This window comes from Ornithorhynchus anatinus, chromosome 5 (genome assembly GCF_004115215.2).
Source record: "Ornithorhynchus anatinus isolate Pmale09 chromosome 5, mOrnAna1.pri.v4, whole genome shotgun sequence".
NCBI lineage: Eukaryota > Metazoa > Chordata > Mammalia > Monotremata > Ornithorhynchidae > Ornithorhynchus > Ornithorhynchus anatinus.
Genome location: NC_041732.1, coordinates 38,134,391 through 38,158,419, shown reverse-complemented (window position 1 = coordinate 38,158,419; position 24,029 = coordinate 38,134,391). Strand labels below are relative to the sequence as shown.

General features: G+C 45.8%; 1 protein-coding gene and 1 long non-coding RNA gene across 11 annotated transcripts in view; one reads left to right on the top strand and one right to left on the bottom strand.

Annotated features, from left to right (window-relative positions):
- FGFR1 (fibroblast growth factor receptor 1) overlaps positions 1-24,029 on the top strand; it is a 76,755-nt gene that overhangs the window by 3,960 nt on the left and 48,766 nt on the right. For all 10 annotated transcript variants that reach the window (XR_005660007.1, XM_029066418.2, XM_029066423.2 and 7 more), the window contains exon 2: positions 6,897-7,095. Coding sequence is in view for 9 of the 10 variants with exons in the window: in XM_029066418.2 (XP_028922251.1) it covers positions 7,005-7,095 (91 nt within the window). In the remaining variant the exon portion in view is untranslated. The remainder of the gene's footprint in view (positions 1-6,896; positions 7,096-24,029) is intronic.
- On the bottom strand, positions 1,978-23,953 carry LOC114812248. The gene is made up of 2 exons (XR_003759907.1): positions 23,794-23,953; positions 1,978-2,284 (listed from the first exon to the last, which is right to left on the bottom strand). It is a non-coding gene; the product is annotated as an uncharacterized LOC114812248 (long non-coding RNA).

The window sequence follows — 24,029 nt, the reverse complement described above, 5'->3', positions numbered from 1 at the left end:
AGTATGATGATCACCATCATTTTCATATTTCTTTCTTTAGTTCTGTTTATTCAAAGACTCGAGCAAAAATACTAGGGTTTTCCCTTGGGTTAAACCAATGAATTTTGCAAGCGAGGGCTACATAACTTCCTTCGAATGTTTATTAAGTGTTTGCTCAGCCCTCCCCCACACCCCCGCCCAAACCCAGAGCCTGGGAGTGTATTCCCTGCTCACTTCTGGGAAAGGTGAATGAAGACTTGTTTCTTTGGACCATATGCTTGCTGAGTGAGGGGAGGGCTGTCTCCTACCACTGCCTGATAGCGAAAGATTATAGGATGATTTTCCCTGAAAGTGGAAGCCTTTTAGAGCAGCTCCTTATGTAAGTGAGAGGGATTATGACTTTAGGTTCCACCCTTCCCAGTATTTGTAATCTGGGTAGGAGGAGAGGCCCTGCCCACCACACAGTTCTCTTTGGCCCAGCTCTGGCTGACCTGGAACCCAGAATTCCCAAAGAAATTCCTTTCTTGTTCCAGCACAGCTGGTAGCCCTGGAGTTTCCTGAGAGATCTGACTAGGAGTAACAGTGTAGTGGCCAAAAGGTGCAGCTGAGCTCACTAACTCTTGGCCCAGGCTCCTCTGTGAATGAATCTGGTAGAGCTAGGCTAGATAGTTTGCATCCCGAGGAGCTACATAAGCTCTGAAAAGTGGCATGGCCTAGTGGATAGAGCACTGGCTTGGGAGTCAAAAAGACCTGGGTTCTAATTCTGGCTCTGCCACTTGTCTGCTGTGTGACCTTGGGCAAATCACTCAACTTCTCTTTGCATCTGTAAAATGGGGATTAAGATGTGAGCTCCATGTGGGACATGGGCTCTGCTTAGCTTGTGTCTACCCCAGAGCTTAGTAATAAATAACAATAATGACATTTGTTGAGCACTTACTATGTTCCAAGCATTGTACTAAGCACTGGGGTGGATACAAGCAAATCTGGTTGGATGCATTCCCCTGTCCCATATGGGGCTCACACTCTCACTCTCATAAGGAGAAGTAGTGTTTACCAAAATAATGTTGGACCTTGGCATCACTGGGGATCTTCTTTAATGGACGATCCCCAGTCCTCTCACCCTTCTTTATTCTGCGTACCCTGAGGACAGGACATTAGGATCACTTAGGTACTAGATGGAAACATATCCAAACGCGAACCCTGTTGATCTGGGCTGGAAACTCCATATTAGTTGGGTTTTTTTCTTTCCTTTTCTTTTTTTTTTTTGCAGGTGTGGGGAGGGAGTAGAGGCTGAGGAGGGGAAAGACATAAATTGCTTTTAGGGGCCTCAGGCTAGAGTTGTTTCCCATTGATTTTCAATCAATCAATCAATCATATTTATTGATCACTTACTAGGTGCAGAACACTTTTCTGAGCACTTGGGTTAGTACAGTTGTCAGCATATTCCCAGGCTATTGCTTGTAGGCTTCTTTTAGGAGGGAAATGAACCCTAGTGGATTTGCTTTAGAAAATATTTTCAGAAAAGTGAACAAAATATTATTGATTCCTTCACACTCCATCTTCCCACCCCCCCAGAACTCAGTCACACACAGAGCTAAACTCTGTTCCTCCCCCGCAACTCCCCACCAAAGAGCCTGTTCCTGCTCTGAGACTGGGGCCAGTCCATTCTCTGTGCTCTACAAACTCCTCCAGGTTACCTGGGCAATTGTGTGATTTCCAACTGTGGAGAGAATGGAGAAGAAAAAGTGAAATGTTGAGTAGAGACATGTCAGAAGGTAGAACACCCTTCTACTAGTGCTAAGTTTTACCCCGTTAAATCAGTTTGATTGCAAGACAGGATGGATTGTTTTTGCTCCTATTACTGAGTAGTGGAGAGAACTGCATTTGTCGTCTGTTTTTTTTTTTTATGATGGTATTTGTTGTTAAGCATTTACCATGTGTGATGCACTATTCTGAGAGCTGGGGTAGATACAACTTAATCAGTTTGGACACAGTCGCTGTCCCACATGGGATTCACAGCCTGGTTACACTTTTATTCCTAGAATAAGATGGTGCTGTAGAGGAAGAGTGGAAAGTTTCAGGCTGTCTGCAGTGTGAAGGCTCCACTGAGTTCTCTTCTGTCCCCTCCTGGCTGCAGACTTTTTGGTGTTGAGCGTTGGAGGGGTAGTTTGTCCCTGCTCTTCCAGGCTGTCTTAGAGCTGATGAAGAAGAGGTGGAAGCAGGGTGGTGACCTTTGGAGGAGAAAGCTCCCTAAGGTTCTCTTGACTTTTCTTTGTTGTTTCAAGGGAATCCACTGTCTCCAGTTCTGGGTTGGAGAGAAGGAAAAAACATGAGCTGTTTCTGAGCTTCTCAGAGACAACGTTGGAAATGAAATTTAAAATGGTTCAGGAGCATTCATCTCCAAGAGACCTTCCTTGACTAATACCTCATTTTCCCTACTCCCTCTTCTCTCTGCATCACCTAAGCACTTGGATCTGTATCCTTTAAGCACTTGATATTCACCCTACCCTCAGTCCCACAGAGTTTATGTAATAATGATGGTATTTGTTAAGCACCTACTACAGCATTTAGAACAAGTGCCAGTGCTTAGAACAGTGCTTGGAACATAGTAAGTACTTAACAAATACCATCATTATTTTTATGTGTCAAGCACTGTTCTAAACTCTGGGGTAGATACAGGCTAATCAGGTTGGACACAGTCCCTGTCCCACATGGGTGCTCTTTGTCTTAAACTATAGCCATAGGTTATGTAAATGCCCGTCTTCCCTCTAGATTGTAAGCGCTTTGTGGACAGGGAACGAGTCTAGTAACTCTGGTATATTGTACTCTCCCAAGCATTTAGTACAGTGCTTTGCACACAGTAAGCCCTCAGTAAATGCCATTGATTGATCAACTGATTGATCGATCACAGTAGACAGAATGGAGGAGTACACCTGAACTAACACACTGATCAGAAAGCAAACTGAGTTTGGCTCTGGGCTCAGATCATGCATTTCCTTCTTTCCTTCTGCCTATTTGGCCAGGAACTGGAAATGGATATGGGGATGGGTGGGGACAAAAGTGGGCATGAGGGAAATAAGAATGTCTTTCAGGTATGTTCAGTGAATGCTCAAGGTATATGGGTATGTAGGTAACCTGCCTCTTACTTGAAACAGGTTCTCACTATGAGAAGCAGAGGGGTCTAGTGACAAGAGCACAGTCTTGGGAGTCAGGGGATGTAAGATTCTAATCCCAACTCTGCTAGTTGTCTGCTCTGTGACCTTGGGCCAGTCACTTCACTTTTCTGGACCTCAGTTACCGGATCTATAAAATGGGGATTGAGGCTGTGAGCCCCATGTGGGACAACCTGATTAGCTTGAATCTGCCCCAGCGCTTAGAACAGTGCTTGGCACATAGTGAGTGCTTAACAAATAACATTATTATTATTATTATTATTATTATTAAGGGTTACACAGCTGCTCCCCTTTGGCTACTAGGAAGTGACCACTCAGGACACAGCCAGCAGCATTTCTGTTTATTTAAAGCAACTCTGCAAGTCCTTGGCCCCTACTGACACTGTGGCCTGCCCCTAACAACTCCATTGGCTAATTGCTACCCACAGTCGGCCTGGTCAGGTCTTTGGGGACAGGGGTGGGATATGATTTAGTGACTTCGTAGTGGAAGGGAAGCAGCACTCACTCGGCCGGCCAGAAGGTCAGGTCTCCCGCTTACTTGGCCCGAGGGAGAAGCCAATTAGCCACTCCCTAGCCGTCTGGGATGCACACTTTCCACTGAGAATGGTAGGCCAGGAGAAGAGAGAACTGGGAGGAGCCAATTCCCAGCCTGTCAAGAGGGTGGACAGCCCTTGGAAGTATGGGGAGAGGGGTGGCTGAGGAAGGAGGGGGTGTGTGTTTGTGTACATGAAGCCAAGAATCCAGTGGAATTTGCAGCCAGCCCTCACTGACTCATTTTTAAGGGGACCAACCCAGTTCCGGGGCAGAAACTAAAACAGAGCTGCTGCTCCACATTAGGGCATATTCCGGGAAGGCGATTCCTTAAATAACTTGGGCTGTTCTGCGGAGCAGTTAGCAGAACGTGGGCAACCTGGAGAGTAGGGACAGTGGTCCATTAATGTCCTGCACAGGCCTTAGAATGCCAAAGACGATTTGTAAATATTTAACAGTGATTTCCTCCTGAGGGAGTTGGTTTAAAACTTACTTCCTGGGGCATCTCTGGATTTAAGGTTTTAGAGATTGTGATGTTGGCCTGAGGTCAAACTCTTGTTATGGGAACTTTAAAGAATCAAATGAGGGAGTCAGGGAGGACATGCACAATATTTCACTCTCCTCTCCATATTTTCAATTGCTGTTTTAGGCTGTAAGCTCGTTGTGGGCAGGAAATGTAGCTATTATATTGTTATATTGTACTCTCCCAAGCACTTTGCACACAATAAGGGCTCAATAAATACAATTGACTGATTGACTCTTCTTGATCCTCACAGTTTGCCAAAAGAAGGTTGGACCCACCTTTAGTTTCTTTCCTTGACGTTAGAGCTTGGGAGCAGCAGCCTTGTCAGAAAGAGATCCTTTCTGCCCTTGAGGCTGACTTTTTGTGCTAAATTGAGATGCTCCTGATTCATTCCCCTTGTGGTGGCTTCCTGATCTCACCAAGAGTGAAGCTGAGCTGGTCCTGATGTCCCAGTATCTGAAACACTTGCCCAAGTGACCCTCCAAGTCACTAAGTTAATAATAAGAAGCAACGTGGCTCAGTGGAAAGAACACGGGCTTAGAAATCAGAGGTCAAGGGTTCTAATCCCAACACCGCCACCTGTCAGGTGTGGGACTTTGGGCAAGTCACAACTTCTCGGTGCCTCAATTACCTCATCTGTAAAATGGGGATTAAGACTGTGAGCTTCATGTGGAACAACCTGATTACCCTGTTCTACCCCAGCGCTTAGAACAGTGCTTGGCACATAGTAAGTGCTTAACAAGTACCAACATTATTATTATTATTATTAATGATAGTATTTGCTAAGCGCTTACTATATGTCAAGCACTGTTCTAAGTGCTGGATACAATCAAATCAGGTTGGACACAGACCCTGTCCCACATAGGGCTAACAGTTTTAATCCTCATTTTACAGATGAGGGAACTCATGACTCCTTCATTTTCAATAGTACTGGGGGGCCACCTCTATGTAACCGACTTTTCTGGACTTGGACTTCTTGCCTTGGCCAGGTGGATTTCAGTATCAGTAGTCAGTCATTCAGTCATTCCTATTTATTGAGTACTTACTGTGTACAGAGCACTGAACTAAGCATTTGGGAGAGTACAATGTAACAGACACATTCCCTGCCCAAAGTGAGCTTATAGTCCAGAGGATGTATCAGGAGAATTTACTGAGCATGTACTGTGTACAGACTTTCCGTATTAGGTACCTGGGAAACTACAACATAAGCAGAAGATATGATCACTTCACTTGGAGCTTATTGTCTAATGGGCTGTAAATACCAATCAGTCAATCAGTGGTGTTTATTGAGCGCTTACTTAACACTGGACTAAGGACTTGGGAGACTACAATACACCAGAGTTGATAGACATGTTCCCTGCCCACATATGGGCCTGGGAGTCAGAAGGGCCTGGATTCTGATCCTGGCTCTGCCTCATGTCTGCTGTATGACCTCAGGCAAATCACTTACCTTCTCTGTGTTTCAGTTGCTTCATCTGTCAAATGGGGATAAGAGTAAGCCCCATGTAGGACAGGGACTGTGTCCAACCTGATTAACTTGTATCTACCCCTGTGCTTAGAACAATGCTTGGCACATAGGATATGCTTAACTGGTACCACAATTATTATAAATAAATAATTTAGGGATATGTACAGAAGCAGAGTGGCTTAGTGGAAAGAGCACAGGTCTGGGATCAGAGGGCATAGGTTCTATCCTGGCCCTGCCAATTGCTTGCTATGTGACCCTGGGCAAATCATTTAACTTCTCTTTTCCTCAGTTCTCTTGTCCTCCCTCTTCCGTAGAATGTGAAACCCATGTAGGACAGGGATTGTGTCCAATCTAATTAACTTTAATCTACCTCAGTGCTTAGAACATTATTGACAGATACTTAAGTGCTTAACAAATACCATAAAAATAAAGCACGGTGGGACTGATCATTTAGCATATATGCCATGGTTAGAATGAGAAAATAAATATATACGAAAGAGAAACATGTGAATACCTTTTAAAAATATGAATGCTGAGTTGGCTGATAGGATGGCCTGACTGGGAAGGAGGGGAGATTAAGCAGAAGGTGATAGTTTTAGGAAGACTTTGAAAGAGGTGAGGGTCATGGTTTGGTGAAAGTGTTTCAGGGAGGGGAACGGGTACAAACAGTATGTCGGCTGGAAGAGTCAAATGCAAGAAACAGTTGGGAGGTTGGCTTGGGTGTAACAGGAAATCTACCAGTTAATCAATCATTGGTATTTATTGAGTGCTTATTATGTGCAGAGAACTGTAGTAAGTGCTTGGGAGAGTGCAGTACAACAGAATTAGCAGACACGTTCCCTGCCCATAAAAGAACTTACAGTCTAGAGGGAAAAAGAGAGCCAGTAGATAAGAGGGAGTCAGCAGATGGAGGGCCTTGAAGCCGAAGGTGAGGGGTTCCCCAAGAGAATCTTACTTTGGTCAGCCTAGTGTTTGACTGGGACTTGCTTGGAAATCCAGAGCCCTTGACCCGTGAGACTGATCTTGGAAGTCTAACCCTCTTTCTCATGCCCCAGAAAGTTATCCCTCTGTGTGATGGACACTGGGGATGTGGATGCACATGATCGCTTACCTACCTCTCGAGGTCACCACCGCAATCACCTAGTTTTTCTTCCCCCTCCACTAGTTTTTCTCACCCAGACTGTTAATTCTCAATCACCACTCTAACTTTCTTTTCTACTAGGGTGAAGGATTGGCCATCTTGAGAAAGAGGAGTGGTGGTCCCAGGAGGAGGGCTGAGTCCCCATGGAGATGTGGAGCCCTGTCAACGACGTGTAGCCTCAGAACTGGGATGTGGAGCTGGAAGTGCCTCCTCTTCTGGGCTGTGCTGGTCACAGCCACACTCTGCCCTGCCAGAGCAGCCCCAACACTGCCCGAACACGGTAAGGCTAAGACCTGGGGAAAGTCAGAGCTCCGGCTCTCCCCTGGCTCAGTTATCATCATTATGTGTTTCATCCCTCTGGACAGATTGCAGGAATTACAAAGGTGATCGCAGGGCAATGGAAGTGTCGGCTGTGGGGGTCTTCAGGTCACTTGGGGTGGCTCCAATCTAGGGCAAGGGAGTGAGTGGAGTGGAGTTTATAAATTATCAAAGAGAACTTTGTGCAGCCCCAGTTGTAGGTTTTCTGGTGACAGAAAGCCCCGTGCCATCAGTGCTTGACTCTGTTCGAAGGGACTTTAGGTCTCTAGGGCCAGTTGGATTAGATGGTGGGTCGTCAGGGAGAAGATTGCTTCTTGCTTCCTGTTCTACGAGGCAGGGAATGTACCTGTTATATTGTACTCTCCCAAGTGCTTAGTATAGTGCTCTGCACACAGTAAGAGCTCAATATATACTATTGAATGAAGTGACAGTGCAGAAACACTGTTAAGTAAGGCCTCTGTACTCTGAAGAAGGATCCCAAGGTAACTTTTAAGTGGGTTTCAGGTCTGAGGATCAAGAGAACCTCCTGTGAGGAAAAAAAAAGTACATTTGACCTCATGGCCAGGGACATAGAAGATCAAAGACAGAGGTTCTAAGAAAAAGGGGAGTGTAATAGCTGGATAAAGGGGGAGACGGACATAAAATAAATTTTCCCAGGAAGGAGTGGAGAGAGGATAGAGACTATATGGAGTAGTGGGCAAGAATCTCCTTCCACCTATCTGTTAATCATTTTGTGTCTTTCTATCCCATTGACTTTTAGGACCTGGGAGAGGGAGACAAGTCTCCAACCTCTATTGTATCCTGAAAGCTTAGTACAATATGCCACTCAAATACTATTGAGTAATTGATCAGGATAGTTCAAGTGATCTGCTTTGAAGCAGGGCATGGGTTTTTTGTTTTGTTTTGGTTTTTTTTCCATAAGATGGGGAGAGTCCTGCTGTAGTCAGGCTTGGGATTTGAAGTTCTAATCGGTAGTGCTCGCTCCCAGTGTACTGAACATCTTTGGGGCCCAGGCCCCCAAGGAGCTGCCAACATGGCAGATGGAATGTGAACCCACACACCAAGAAGTCTGGCCCTCTTGGAAAGGTTTTATTGCTAGAATAGTTTTTGATGCTGGAACTCCTTACCCTATCTGAATGTCAGAGGTTAGCAAATGTTCTTGGGTTGGGGCTGGAGCTGTCAGCGTTTTCTTTTTCGCTAGTGTTGGAAAGCTTCATAAGGCTTCCTGAAAAATCTTCCTCCATCCTTTTCCCTCCCTCTCTCCTTTTCCCTTCCATTACATTTTATTTGGGGAAGGTCACATGAGACTTGTTTTGAGAGAACAGGCCCTGTATATTCTATATGGGGGCTTTGAAGACTATAGTAGTCATAGAATTTATTAATCAATCATGATTATGGTATTTGTGAAGCATCTTACTATGTGCAAAGTACCGTATTAAGCACTGGGGTAGGTACAAGATAATCAGATCAGATCCACTCCCTGTCTCATGTGGGGCTCATGGTCTAAGTAAGTGCAGCATGGCTCAGTGGATAGAGCATGATCCTGGGAGTCAGAAGGACCTAGGTTCTAATCCCAGGTCCACCACTTGTCTGCTTTGTGACTTGGGCAAGTCACTTAACTTCTCTGTGCCTCCGTTACCTTAACTATAAAATAGGGATGAAGACCCTGAGCCCAATGTGGGACAGAAACGGTGTCCAACCTGATTAACTTGTATCTACCCAAGCGCTTAGAACAGTGCTTGCCTCATAGCAAGTGCTTAACAAGGACCATTATTATTATTAATAATAACAATAATAATAATAAACACGAATGACTACTCAGGTAAAAAGAGTCAGAGTCATGTCGAGGGGAAATCAGTGCAGCAGGGCATGGCTGACCTGTAAGAATGTCCTGCCTTTTTAGAAGCAAACAATAGTTGAGGTTGAGTACAAAGTGGTTGACAAAGCAGACTTACCCTGTTGAAGTTTCAAGTACTGTCTGGGCCTACTTGCAGGACAATGATAAGTGCAACTCCTCAACCACTCCTTGCCTATACCTGACGTGGAGTTAGAGGATCAGTGATTGAGCCAAGAGGGCCGATGGCTGGTTGAAGAAAGAGAGGTTATAGTAAAAAAGTTTACACAATTGTATTTGTAGTTGCAGTACTCCCGAATCTTGTGCACCAACAAAGCAGGGCTTTGTCTTCATATTTCATGAGAAATGGACTGCTGTGTGGAGAGGCCATTTTTTACTGGTGCCAGAGTTGCCACCCCCACACTGTCTTCCCCAGTGTGCAACAGCATCCAAGACCTTTAATTAAATTCCCTTTTCTGCAGTAGTTATTATGGCATTTGTTCAGCTCTTACTATGTGGTAAGCACTCTTCCAAACGCTGGGGTAGATGCAAGCTATTCAGGATGGACACAGACCCTGGCCCATATGGAGCTCAAAGTGCAGTGATGATAATTGTGGTATTTGTTAATCACTTACTATGCATCAAGCACTATACTAAGCACTGGGTTAGATGCAAGATAATCAGGTTAGATACAATCCCTTTCCCGCATGGGGCTCACAGTCTGAACCCCATTTTGCAGATGAGGGAACTGAAACACAGAGAAGTGACTTGCCCAAGGTCATACAGCAGGCATGTGGCAGAGCCGAGATTAGAACACAGATCCTCTGACTCCCAGGCCTGTGCTCTTTCCACTAGGCCATGCTGCTTCTCCCCCATGAGCTCTTGTGAGTAGTCATTCACCCAGTTGCAAGCTTAAGCAGGTTTTTCCCGTGCCTAATATGACTATATCACCATGCACCTTTATTTTGGATGCCCAGCTTCCCTCTGCCTCACTTCCCGCCACGGAGGCTCTGGTGTTAACAGGGACCCAGAAGGGGAACGCAATGGCTCTGGAGTTAGAAAAGGGAGGGGAGGGTCAGACAGCTCCCAGAGAAATTTGTAGTATTGGGTAGACCAGGAGAGGCTTCTGACAAATGTTCTGTATGACATCATTCAGTTACAAAACCTGACCGGTTGGAATAGTTGGTCCGGTGAGTCTGAGTGTCCCAGTATCTGCAGGTGCTGACACTAGCCTCCCAACACTTACATGAGAAGCAGCATGGCCTAGTGGATAGAGCATGGGCCTGGAAGTCAGAAGGATCTGGGTTCTAATCCCAGCTTGGCCATGAATCTACTCTGTGACTTTGGGCAAGTCACTTCACTTCTCTGTGCCTCAGTTACCTCATCTGTAAAATGGGGATTCAGACTGTTAGTTTTATGCGGGACAGGGATTGTGTCCAACCTGATTAGCTTATGTCTACCCCAGTGCTTAGAACAGTGCTTGACACATAGTAAACACTTAACAAGTATCAACATGATGATTACACTAGGGCTTAGTACAGTGCTGGCACATAGTAAGCACTTAATAAATACCATTTAAAAAAAATCAACCAAAAACCCTAGAGGATTGCACTGATGGTGAGGCACTAGTTAAAAGATCAGCATGGCCTGCCAGAGAAGTCAACTATCTTGGTTCAGTTATCCAGCTGTTTAAATCCAACATAAATCCCCCACTTCCCTCTGTTGAAGATTATTCAGTTGAGGAAGGTCACCAGGAGGAAGCATCCCCCCCGTGGCTCTCCTGGGAGGATGGATGTGAGCTCTCTGGGAAGGGTTACTCAATCAGTGCCATTTGTTGAACACTTACCCGATGAATGCTTAGATGAATGCCTACCGGGTGCAAACCCCTCTACTGAGCGCTCAGAGCTTGTTTCCTTTTGATTCACAAACTTCTGTATAAGGTGAATGTCCTCTTCAAAGAGAATGGCACGTGACCCGCCGGGAGACTGGGGGGTCTTAAGATCTGAAAAGTATTTGGAGAGTAGTGGAACTGGACATTTGATTGCAGACTGCCCACGAATCCTAGAAGAGCCCCAGTTTTCCCAGGAAATGATGACAGAGCCTCTTATTAGGAACAACTGGAGAGCTTAGGTCCCGGAGCTTCAGGTCAGAGTACCATGCTCAGAGGAATTGATTATAGTGCTAGAGACTCATGCTGCAAGAGCAGCACTCATACTCATGCCTGTCTGCCTGGTATGTTTCTGCTGGGGTTTGGAGTGCAACAAGTGAGGGGGGTGAGGAGAGAGAGAGAGAAAGTGTGTGAATGTATGTGTGAGTCTGTGCGTGTGTGTGCACAAGCCAACAGAACCAGGAGATGTGGGCTAGATTGTGGCACGTGAGAATGCAAGGAGCTCACGTGTCCTTGCTTGTCCACGCTGGGGCAGCCGAGCCGTTCCGGCGCTGTATTCTTGGCTCTGGCCTCTGCATTGCTACACCATTAGCTCCACTGATTTTCCACTCGGTTGTTGCCAGCCAGCTCCCCGAAGCCGGAGAGGAGGAATTTCTCAGGGCAGTTGTGCAGTGAGGGAGGAGCTTGGGAGCCGTTGTCTCCAGAGGAGTCAGGGTTGGAGGAATTTGGTGGTTCATCAACTTCGGGGCCCAGTGATGAGAGTATAGGTGGCTGATAGGAGGACAGAATTGGCCAGCCCAGAACATAGACTTTGGAAAGGGAGGGTCACTGATTCTTTTTTTTTTTAAGTGCTTGCAGCCCCTGCACTGAGGTCAGTGGTGCAGCCAGAGTTCTTGCTCTCAGTTTGGGCCGGAAGCAGTGAGTGATGGCCTGTGTCTGGTTTGGTGATGAATAGCTGTGCCTCAGGGAAGAGGAGGGGGAGGGAAGGTCGGGGGTGAGGCATTATTATGCAGGGTGAGCCCCAGGGGCAGAGAGCAGGGTCAGCAGCTGGGGCCCTGTTTTTACAATGTACAGACCCCCGGGGCTACTGGGGGCTACTGGGGGGCTCCAGTTTGCCCTCTTCCTCCTGCAACCTGAAATGGAGGCAAACTCTTCCCTCACTCTTCCCTCACCCTAAAGTGTCCCTAGTCCTGGCCTACAGAGTATATCTATCCCCAACGCTTCTGACCAGTCTGAAGAAATGGAGGATTTATCTCAGGAAACTCCTCCCAACCCTTAATTATTTAGCACAAAAGTAAATGCTCCATTAGAGCTCTGCAAACTGGGGGAAAATCCTAAACCCCAGGAGTCAGATCCTGGAATCTGGCAAGCTGGCTTTTGGGGGATTCTGAAGTAATCAGTCAATCAATCAGTTTCCTGAGGGTTTACTGTGTGCAAAGCACCATACTAACTGCTTGGGAGAGTACAATATAACAGAGTTGGTAGACATATTTCCTGTCCACAGTGAGTTTACAGTATAGAGGGGGATATATAAATAAATTACGGCTATTTTTGTAAATGCTGTGGACTGAGGGAAGGGCGGATAAAGGGTTCAAATCCAAGGGCAAAGATGACCCAAGTTTAAGAGTGACACAGAAGGGAAGGATAGAAGAGGAAATTAAGGCTTAGTCAGAGAAGCCGTCTTGGAGGAGGTGTCCTTTTAATGAGGTTTTGAAGGTGGGGAGATTGATCATCTGTCAGATGTGAAGAGGGAGGGCATAATAAGGTTGGTATTTGTTAAGCACTTACTATGTGCAGAACACTGTTCTAAGCGCTGGGGGAGATACAGGATAATCAGGTTGTCCCACGTGAGACTCACAGTTAATCCCCATTTTACAGATGAGGGAACTGAGCACAGAGAAGTTAAGTGACTTGCCCACAGTCACACAGCTGACAAGTGGCAGAGCCGGGATTCGAACACATGACCTCTGACTCCCAAGCCCGGGCTCTTTCCACTGAGGCACGCTGCTACTCTGGAGGGCATTCCAGGCCAGAGACAGAAGGTGGGTGATGGGGGGAGGTGACGAGCAAGATAGAAGAAATGGAGGTACAGTAAGCCGGTTGGGTTATATAATAGGAAAGCAGCAAGATAAGGTAAGAGGGGGCAAGGAGTTTGCTTGCTTTAAAGCCAATGGTAAGGAATTTCTGTTTGGTGCAGAGGTGGACGGACAACCAGTAGAGGTTCTATTAGAAAGGGGAAACTTGGACTGAAAATTTTTGTAGAAAAATGATTTGGGCAGCAGAGTGAGGTATGGCCTGGGGTGGGGAGAGAGAGGAGGAAGGGAGATCAGCAAAAAAGGCTGTCATGGCAGGATAGGATTGGTTTTCCGTGGTAGCAGTTTGGATGGAGAGGAAAGGGAAGATTTTAGCGACACTGAACCAAAAAGATTTGGTAACAAAATGAATATGTGGGTTGAATGAGAGCGATGAGTAGAGTATAACGCCAAGGTCAAGGGCTTGTAAGACAGGGAGGATGGGGTGCTGTCTACACTGATGGTGAAGTGATGGGGAGGACAGGGTTTGTGTGGGAAGATGAGGAGTTGCATTTTGGATATGTTAACGTTGAGGTTTAGGTGGGTCATCCAAGTAAAGATGTCTTGAAGGCAGGAGGAAATACAAGATTGCAGAGAAGGGGACACATCAGGGCTGGAGATGTGTAGATTTGGGAATCATCTGCATAGAGAAGCAGCATGGCTTAGTGGAAAGAGCATGGGCTTGGGAGTCAGAGGTCGTGGGTTCTAATCCCGGCTCCGCCACTTAGCTGTGTGACTTCAGGCAAGTCACTTCACTTCTCTGGGCCTCAGTTACCTCATTTGTAAAATGGGGATTAAGACTGTGAGCCCCATATGGGACAACCTAATTACCTAGTATCTACCCCAGCACTTAGAACAGTGCTTGGCACAAAGTAAGCGCTTAACAAATACCATCACTATAGAGATGGTAGTTGAAGCCATGGGAGCTAATGAGTTCTTCAGGGGAATGGGTGTGGATGGAGAATAGAAGGGGATCCAGAACTGAGCCTTGAGGGACTCCCACAGGAGGTGGGAGGCAGAGAAGAAGCCCATGAAAGGGACTGAGAATGAGCCAATGGAGAGATGGGGGAACCGAGAGAGGACAGTGTCAGTGAAGTCAAGGTTGGATACTGTTTCCAGAAGGAGGGGTGTTCCACAGTATCAAAGGCAGCTGAGAGATCAAGAAGGATTGAGATGAAGTAGAGGCTGTTGGATTTGCCATTGGTGATGTTTGAGAGGGCAGAAAGAAGCGAAGGGGGCAGAAGCCAAATTGAGGGAATCAAGGAGAAAATTGGAGGAGAGGAAGTGGAGCAGCAAGTGTAGAATAGTAGGAAGGAGATGAGGCTATAACTGGAGGGAGCCGTGGAGACGGGAGGGTTATTTTTAGGAGAGGGGAGACCTTAGAAGGTTTGAAAGGAGTGGAGAAAAAGTCACTGGAAAGTGAAAAGCTAAAGATGGCAGTCAATGAGGAGAGAAGAGAGAGGGCAAGTGCTTTGATCAGGTGTGGAGGGATGGGGTCAGAGGTGCAGGTAGAGGGGGTGGATTTTTAGAGGAGGCAGGAGATCTCTTGAAATATTGCAGGGAGGCAGAGTTGCAGAAAGGGCATGAGGAGAGAAAGACTGGAAAGGAGGAGGGAAGATTATGCCTGATGGTTTCAATTTTCTCATTAAAGTACGTGGACAAGTCATTATGGGCAAGATATGGGGGAGGTGGAAGGGGGTATGAGGAGGGATTTAAATGTCTGAAACAAGTGGTGAGGGCAGTGGGCATAGGAGTCAGAAAGGATGGAGAAATAATGTTGCCAGGCAGAGGAGAGGGCAGAGTTAGAACAGGCAAGGATGATGAATTTGAGGTGGACGAAGTAGAGAAAAACAACATGGCCTAGTGGATAGACATGGGTCTGGGAGCCAAAGAACCAGGGTTCCAATCCCAGCTCAGCCACATGCCTGCTGTGTGAATTTAGGCAAGTCACTTAACTTCTGTACTTCAAGTTTCCTCAGATGCAACATGAGGATTCAATAATTGTTGTCCCAGCTTGATTGTGAGCCCCATGTGGGATAGGGACTGCATCTGGCCTGATTAATTCCTATCTACCCAGTACCTAGACCAGTCTTTGACACATAGTAAGCCTTTAATAAATGCCATTAAAAAAAAGAGGGAAGTAGCCACAACTTAAATTTTAGGGCTTCTCTGGCCCCAACAGGTGCCAGCATCAAAGTGCTAAGCTGATACCTCCATAGCCTGCATTCCTCCCCGCTCCCCCCAGCCCTGTTTATTGCTGTCAGGTGACTGCCTTGCCAAATGAGTTGGAACTGCCTTCACTTCACTACCCAAAGGCTGTCTGGATAAGGGGTAAAAGGAATCATCCAGCTGGCTCACAAGCAAAGAAGGATGGGCTTCCGGGAAGTAGGAGATTCAGTGCATTCTCTGTCTCGAGTTCTATGGCTCCTGAATCTCTAGGACAGGCTTGGGGAGAAGAGGTGAGTGCTGAGCCTGTTGCCTTTGTTACTGGAGCAAGTAGTACTATGAGTAATAATAATTGTGATATTTATTAGGTGCTTACTATGTGCCAAGCACTGTAGTAAGCACTGGGGAAGGTGCAAGATAATCCAGTTAGACACAGCCCCTGTTCCACATGGAACCCACAGTCAAAAGAAGAGGAAGAACAGGTGTTTCATCCCCATTTTACATATGAGGAAACTGAGGCCCAGAGAAGTAAAAGAGTTGCCCAAAGTCACACAACAGGCAAGTGGCAGCTAGGATTAGAGGACTGACTCTTTACTCCCGAATCCATGTGCTTTGCACTAGACCACATTGCTTATTGCTTAATAGCATTTATTAAGAACTTAATGTGTGCAAAGCACTGTAGTAAATGCTGTAAAAGAATACAGTGGTGAGAATTAGTCCTGATCCCTAGCCACTCCCCAAATCCAAGAGGCACATAAGGAAAGATGAAATGATAACAAATTGATAATAATATAAGGGACTAACTGGCAAATACAAGAAAAGTGGGGTATCGCGGCTAGAAGGGTAGAGCTTCAGGCTTCCCAGACCCAAGCCCAACAGTCACAGTCTTTTATAGACCTTCCGAATGTTCTAAAAATTGAGATTCAATCTATCAATTAATTGTATTTACTGAGCACTTACTGTGTACTGTATTAAGCACTTGGGAAAGTACAGTGTACAATACAACAGCGTTGGTAGACACATTCCCTGCCCACAAGGAGTTTACAACTTAGAGGGGGAGGCAGACATTAAATTAAATTAGTTATGTACATAGTGCCATGGAGCTGATGCTGGGGTGAATATCAAGTGCTTAAAGGCACAGATCTAAGCGCGAAGGGAATGCAGAAGGAAGAGAGAGTTGGGGAAATGAGGGCTAATTCGAGAAAGGCCTCTTGGAGGACATGTGATTTTAGTTAGGCTTTGAAGGTGAGGATAGTGGTGGTCTATCATATATGAAGTGGGAGGGAGGACATAGGCAAAAGGTTGGCAGCCTCGTCATTGTAGGAGTTCCTTTTCCCTGACCCTGAGCAAGGGCCAATGGGATACCAGGTAATAACAAATTTAATAATATGGTATTTGTTAAGCTCTTACTATTTGCCACGCACTGGGGTGGATACAGTCAAATCAGGTTGGACAGAGTCTCCGTCTCATGTGGGATTAACAATCTCAATCCTCATTTTACAGATGAGGTAACTGAGGCACAGAGAAGTGAAGTGAAGCATAGCAGACATGTGGCAGAGCCAGGATTGGCATGGGGTTGGGCTGGCAATGCAGCTATTCCTGCTGTTTCCCAGCCAATTAGTGTGAAGAAAAATTGAGCCCGAATTGGGTGGGGAGCATTGGTTGAGATTTCAGGGGATTAGGAGGGGGTGCAGTAGGAGAAGGATCTTCAGGGAGGGCTGAAATAGTGCTGTATCATATTTGGAAAGTGTAATTTCAAGAGACAGTCTCTCTACCCCCCCTCCCCCCCAACTAACACCTCCAACCCCTACTCTGAACACAGCACCTTTGTTTTTTCCATTCTGAGGGATCTACAGGTGTTTTGTTTGTGTGTCCCCTGTATTAGTATGAGATTCTGTCTTCCAAACAAGGTTTGCAGAGGGACAGGCCGGTTTTGGAACTCCTAGGATGATTCAATTCAGTCATATTTATTGAGCACTTACTTACAGTCTGCAAATCATTGTACTAAGTGCATGGGAGGGTAAAATACAACAATAAACGGATGCATTCCCTGCCCATGATGAGCTTACCTTTTCCCTTTTCCCTTGTAGCTGAGCCCCAAATGTCTGGTTTTGCCTGCAGCCTGAGCCTTCGGTCCCATCAAGATCTGGTTTGGGTTTGGTTTAGGGTGCCCAGATCAGGAAACCCTAGCATTCTAAGAACTCAGTAAGGGACCAATTTCCAAATCTGAGTTTATTGATGAGCTGTCTGATTCTGGGCTGGGGTAGTATTGCCTTTGGGAGGAAGAACAGGATGTCTCCCAAAGGGTTTGGAGGTGGGGGACAGTACATCTGTGGGGAGGGTTAGAGAAGCAGCATGGCCTAGTGGAAAGAGCAAGGGCTTGGGAGGCAGAGGTTGCAGGTTCTAATCCCACATCTGCTGCTTGTCTGTTGTGTGACATTGGGCAAGTCACTTCACTTCTCTGGACCTCGATTACCTCATCTGTAAAATGGGGATCGAGACTTGTGAGTCCCATGAGGGACAGAGACTGTGCCCAACCTGACTACCTTGTATCTACCCCAGCACTTAGAACAGCCTGGCAAATAGTAAGTGCTTAACAAATACAATCATCATCATTATTATTATTATATGAAGGACCAGTCCCCAAGCTGACTTTGCTCATTTCAGCTCCCTTTTACAACATGTGAAAATCACTGGAGGAATATCAGGAAGCAGCATGACCTAATGGATAAAAACATAACCCTGGGACTCTGAGGGTTCTAATTCCAGCTCTGCCAAATGCCTGCTCTGTGACCTTGGGCAAGTCACTTAACTTTTCTGTGCCTCAGTTTCCTCAACTGCAAAATGGGGATTCAATACCTGTTCTTCCTACTTAGACTGTGAACCCCATGTGGAATAGAGATTGTATCTGGCCCAACACTTAGAACAATGCTTGACACATAATAAGACCTTAAGAGATACCATACCAAAAAAAAAAAAGATCTGTACCTTTACTGATTGATTGTTTGCTTCAGACCTTTTAAGTGCTGCCCATGGGCCAGTTTCAGATTTGTGGCACTTGCTTACTTTAGTAACCATTATCCATGGTAAACTGGGTAGGATTTAAGATTCAGATTGAAATGGTTTTAACCTTTCAATTGCTCCCCGTAGTTTTCAAATAGGTTGTCATTTCAGAGTGGCACAGGCTCAGCCCGAGATTGGCGTTCTCTTGGGGCAGCTCTAGGGTAAATCCTAGGCCTTGCTGCTGCTGAGAGTACCCGATCTCGAGATTTCCACTCTGTGTCCATGTCTGAGCAATTTTAAGGCCTTGGGGAAAGAAAATCTTTAATTGGATACTAGAAAGGAGGGGTGAATATCATGAGCAGGTTTCATCCCACCACCTAACTCTGCTCCTGCGTCTCCACATTCAAAAGGGGGAGACTCCCTACATTAGATATAGCCTCACAATTTATAGAGCTTTTGCAAACTGATGAAGCCTCAGACTACCAGATTCTTTGATATAAAATTACTTTTTTCTTTTGAAGAAAATAGGAAAGTAGTGTAAACTGCTCCAGGTACCTTGGAGAATAATGTTGGCAGCAGTGGGATGGGAATGTGAGAAGAGATGAGACTAGCCAGAAATTTTGTTGTGGGAAGGGAACCTGTCTGATAACTCTGTTGTACTGTAGTAATAATAATATTAATAATTATGGTATTTGTTAAGCACTTACTATGTACCCAGCATTTTTCCAAGCATTTAGTACAGTGCTATCTGTATAGTAAGCACTCAGACACCACTGGTTGAGTGATTAATTGATTGAGGCTTAGACCAGGGCTCTTTATTCAGCTGAGGCTGCACCTCACCTTACCTCCAGTCAAAAAGGACAAAAAAGAAAGAAAGAAATAATGGTATTTGTTAAGCACTTACTATGTGCCAAGCACTGTTCTAAGCACTGGGGTAGATACAAGTTGTCCCACGTGGGGCTCACAGTCTTAATCCACATTTTACAGATGAGGTAACTGGCACAGAAGTTAAGTGCCTTGCCCAAGGTCACACAGCAGCCAAGTGGCAGAGCTGGGATTAGAACTCATGTCCTCTGACTCTCAAGCCCATGCTCTTTCCACTAAGCCAAACTGCACAGGGACTTCTTCACAGTCATCCAACTTAGCCCTAGAATAATAATAATAACAAGTGTTTATTAAGTGCTTACAAAGTGCCAAGCACTGTACTGAGTTAAGTGCTGGGGATATTAGATACTAAAATGCCCAATCAGGATCTCTGTCCTTGTGCTCAAAGCTGACCTGATTTTTGTAGTCTGCCTAGGCAAACTAAATTAAATTTTCTTTATTTTGTTTCTTCAAAAATCATTTGATAGAAACAGTACATACAAAAAGCACTTAGCAATTCCTCTGCCATCTCCCTCCATTGCCTTTTTCATAGCTCCATACCATTTTATCTGCCCCTAAACAATTCTATTCCCCTGCTTTCCCATAAACATCAATCCCAAGAACAAATTTTAAATGTTTGTAGTTCATAACCCTTAGTTTTGAAAATATCATTCGATCCTTTTTTTTCCTATATTTCAAGCTTCATCTTTGGGTAGCAGGCACAAGATGAGGCCTGCCAGATTCTCAGTTATGCAGGATTTAAGGTTGTCGAGCATTGGTGATACCTGGTCTTGAGTTTTCTACTGAGAGGGGGTGAGAGGAATGGGCCCTCACAAGATTTGGAGGACTAGACCACACTCTTGGCATGAGCACCCCAAGAACCAGAAAAATAAGCAGATTATGGAGAGGCAGCAGCTTTTGCCAACCCACCTCTTCCTCTCTGCCTGACTTATCTTTCCCAAACAATTTAGGCTAAGGGAGGGGGAGGAATCTAGCCAGGACCCAGAGTTAGAAAGGCAGTGGGAGGGAGGGTGATTACATTCCTTTCTTTGAGGGAATCTGACCAAGCATCAATAGCTTCGGGGTCAGAGCACCAGTGGAAAGCAGCCTTACATCTCTCCTGTTGATTCATCTCCCCCTCCCCCTGTAATGATCTTTCCATTACAGAACCCAGACCAGGAAGTGCATGACAGGTTGCAGCTGCAGACACATGGCCAAGGGGCCCCTGCTCTGGAAAGCCAGTGATGGGGAGGTGTGGGGGATATAGCTCTCAGCTCGCCAGGCCAACTCTTTCAATTTAACTGCCTAGAAGAAGGTGACTATTTCTGTCTCCCAGATATATGCCGTGGAGTCTTTGACAGACTTTCCTGGGGAGTAGGGGAACATCCTGAATCAACCTGGAGTTGAGCCCAGGGAAGACTATGGGTTTAATACCACTTGCACTTAACATTGTGCTCTGGACAATGTCTTGCAGCAAACTGCAGAGGACGGGGCACTAGGAGTAGAAAGTTGGGGAAAAAAAGGTCTATTTCAGGTCTATGAATATTTCTGGACCTCCCAAGAAGTTGATAATAGGCTCTGGGATATGAAGAGTCCCAAGTTGACTGATGGTAGGGGGGAAGAGAGGGCTGTTGGGTAGAAGGAAATGAGGAGCTTGCTCCAGATTCTGCCTTTGTGGCCCCAGGCTTTATTTGCCAGAGTACTGGTGTCTCTGGGGACAGGAGCATACGGCTAAAGTGAGTGTTTTTTCTCTCCCCCACCTTCAAAGTCTTATTGAGGGAACATCTCCTCCAAGAGGCCTTCCTGACTTAAGCCCTCTTTTCCTTTTCAACTCCTTTCTGTGTTCCTCTGACTTTCTCCTTTTATTCATCCCCTCAACCCCACTTATGTGTATACCTGTAATTTATTTATTTATTTATATTACTGTCTTTTTCTCCCTCTAGGCTGTAAACTGGTTGTGGGCAGGGAGTGTGGCTGCTTATTGTTATAGCGTACTCTCCCAAGCACTTAGTAAAGTGCTCTGCACACAGTAAGCCCTCAATAAATATGACTGACTGGAACTGCCAAGACTAGGTGTATATTTGCAAGTGCTGAGGATATGTGTAACTATATACTTGCTAGAGATGGTTGCTGGGTGCTGTGACTTGGGAGTGTTAGGAATTAATCAGGGAAGGCTTATTGCAGGAGGAGGTTGGATTTTAAGAGGACTTTGAACAGGTTGGTTGGTTTAGGGAAAGGTGAGAAGTCCAGGTTAGAGGAACAGTGAGTGGGGCTGGAGGAAGGAAGGTAGAACAAAGTAGAGTCAGGTTAGCGTGGGAGGAACAGAAAGTGTGAATTGGGGAAGTTGAGGACGAAGAGACTTATGTCAGATGGGGAAAGTGGGTTTAGTGCCTTGAAACAGATTGTGAGTTTTTGCTTGATGCGAAGGGAAATGGGAAGCTATTAGAAGTTTTCGAGGAGTGGAAAGATACGGGACAGGCTATTCTTCAAGATTATCTCTGTGCAGTAGAGTGTAATTTAGATTGGAGGGAAGAGGACTGGAGACTTGGAAACCAGTGAGAAGACTGATATAATAGTACAATCTCTTTGGGGCAACCCTCTCTGTCCTTGATAAAATGGGGCGGGCAGAAGCAAAGTGGGTTTTAATGGGGATCTGGGGAGTCAATACAGAATGTTTTCCGAACTCCCCCATTGAAAATGTATGTGTGTGGTGATGGGGTAGAGGTAGGGGGGAAGGGAGAACCCTTTTAAACTGCTCAAGTCTATTAGCACTATGTGGACACATTCCTCTGTTAATCGCATAATTACAGCCCCTTGCCCGCTGCTGGGGACTGAGGGAGTACCACGCCCAAGGCCAGAACGGGGAGGAGACAAACATTAGGTGGGTTGAGAGAGAGAAAGCAGGCATCGGCGCAACAGAACAAGCCTCGGAAGCCAGTACCCCATTTCCCTTCACCACCCCTCTTCTTGATCGGTTTCTGTAGCAGTTTATACTGCCATTTTGCCCTTCCTGCAAAATTCTCCAGGAAAATGACTTCTCAGCATTAATATAAACAATACAAATTAAGAGTGTAAACTAATTGTATTTATTGAGCACTTAGTGCGCAGAGCACTGTACTAAGCGCTTGGGAGAGTACAATATAACAATCAACAGATATTCCCTGCCCACAATGAGCTTACAGTCTAGAGTTTACAATAAACTCGTTGTGGACAGGGAATGTGCCTATTATATAGTAAGCGCTTAATAAATACGATCGACAGACTGTTTTATAGATATTAAGCATTTATAAATGACATATTATTTATATTAATGTCCATCTCCCCCTCTAGATATGGTCAAGGAATGTGTCGACCAACTCTTATATTGTAAGCTCCCTGCATTTAGTAGAGTGCTCAGGAAATATGATTGATAGGTTGCTTCTGGAAGGCTGTCCTCAAATAGGATGGGAGGTTTGGATTTTCCTTCTCCAGAACAAGTATCCAGGAACTCCTGAGAATTCATTCAGTAGTATTTATTGAGCGCTTACTATGTGCAGAGCACTGTACTAAGCGCTTGGAATGAACAAGTCGGCAACAGAAGAGAAGAAGTGGTGGTAGTAGTAAGCCTAGTTGATAGAGCCCAGGCTCGGGAGTCAGAAGGTCATGTGTTCTAATCTCTGCTCCTCCACTTGTCTGCTATGTGACCTTGGCAAATCACTTCACTTCTCTGGGCCTCAATGACCTCATCTGTAAAATGGGGATTGAGACTGAACGCCCCAGGTGGGATAGGGACCGTATCTAACCTGATTTGCTTAGATCCACCCCAGCCCTTAGTACTTTGCTTGGCACATAGTAAGTGCTTAACAAATGCCTTAATAATTAACAGTACAGTGCTCTGCACACATTCCATGTTCAATAAATATGATTGGTAATAGTAGCAGCAGCAACAGCAGCCAGGCCTAGTGGAAAGAGCATGGGCCTGGGATTCAGGGGACCTAAGTTCTAATCCCACCACTTCCCCTTGTCTTCTGTGTGACCTTGGACAAATCATTTAACTCTGCCTCAGTTCCCTTATCTGCCAAATGGGGATAATAATAATAATAATAATGTTGGTATTTCTTAAGTGCTTACTATGTGCCGAGCACTGTTCTAAGCACTGGGGTAATTACAGGGTAATCAGGTTGTCCCACATGAGGCTCACAGTTAATCCCCATTTTACAGATGAGGTAACTGAGGCACAGAGAAGTTAAGTGACTTGCCCAAAGTCACACAGCTGACAAGTGGCAGAGATGGGATTCGAACTCATGACCTCTGACTCCCAAGCCCATCCTGTTCTCCCTCCCCTTATGCTGTGAGCCCCATGTGGGACCTGATTACCTTGTATCCACCCCAGCACTTAGCGGTGTGCTTGGTAAATGGCAAGAGTTTAACAAATAGCACAATTATTTATTATTAGAGAAGCAGCGTGGCTCAGTGGAAAGAGCACGGGCTTGGGAGTCAGAGGTCACGGGTTCGAATCCCGGCTCTTCCACTTGTCAGCTGTGTGACTGGGCAAGTCACTTAACTTTTCTGTGCCTCAGTTCCCTCATCTGTAAAATGGGGACTGTGAGCCTCACGTGGGACAACCTGATTATCCTGTATCTACCCCAGCGCTTAGAACAGTGCTCTGCACATAGTAACTGCTTAATAAATACCAACATTATTATTATTATTAGCAGTAGTAGGTGTAGGAGGCTGGACCCCGAGCCCCCAGGCTGCTGTAGCCCAAGCCATGGGAGCCCTGTGCTCTGTTACAGTGAAGGGGTTGGACCTACAAAAGGCAGAAATCTTTTTTTAATAAAAACAAAACCAAACCCGAGCCGCCGAGCCCCCGGGCTGCTGAATGGCGATGGCTTCCTGTCGGGATTAGCGGGGCTGCCGGGCATGTGTGCTCTGCCTTTCTCTTCAGGAAATACCTTTAGTAAGCCCCGGTGGGGTCTCCATGGCAACAGGGGAGAGGACCTGCTGACAGAGGCCATTCAGCCCGCCATTGTTTCAGGCTCCCCTTTGTTGTGCGCTTTATTGCTGCCCCTCTGGCAAACACAGCAGTT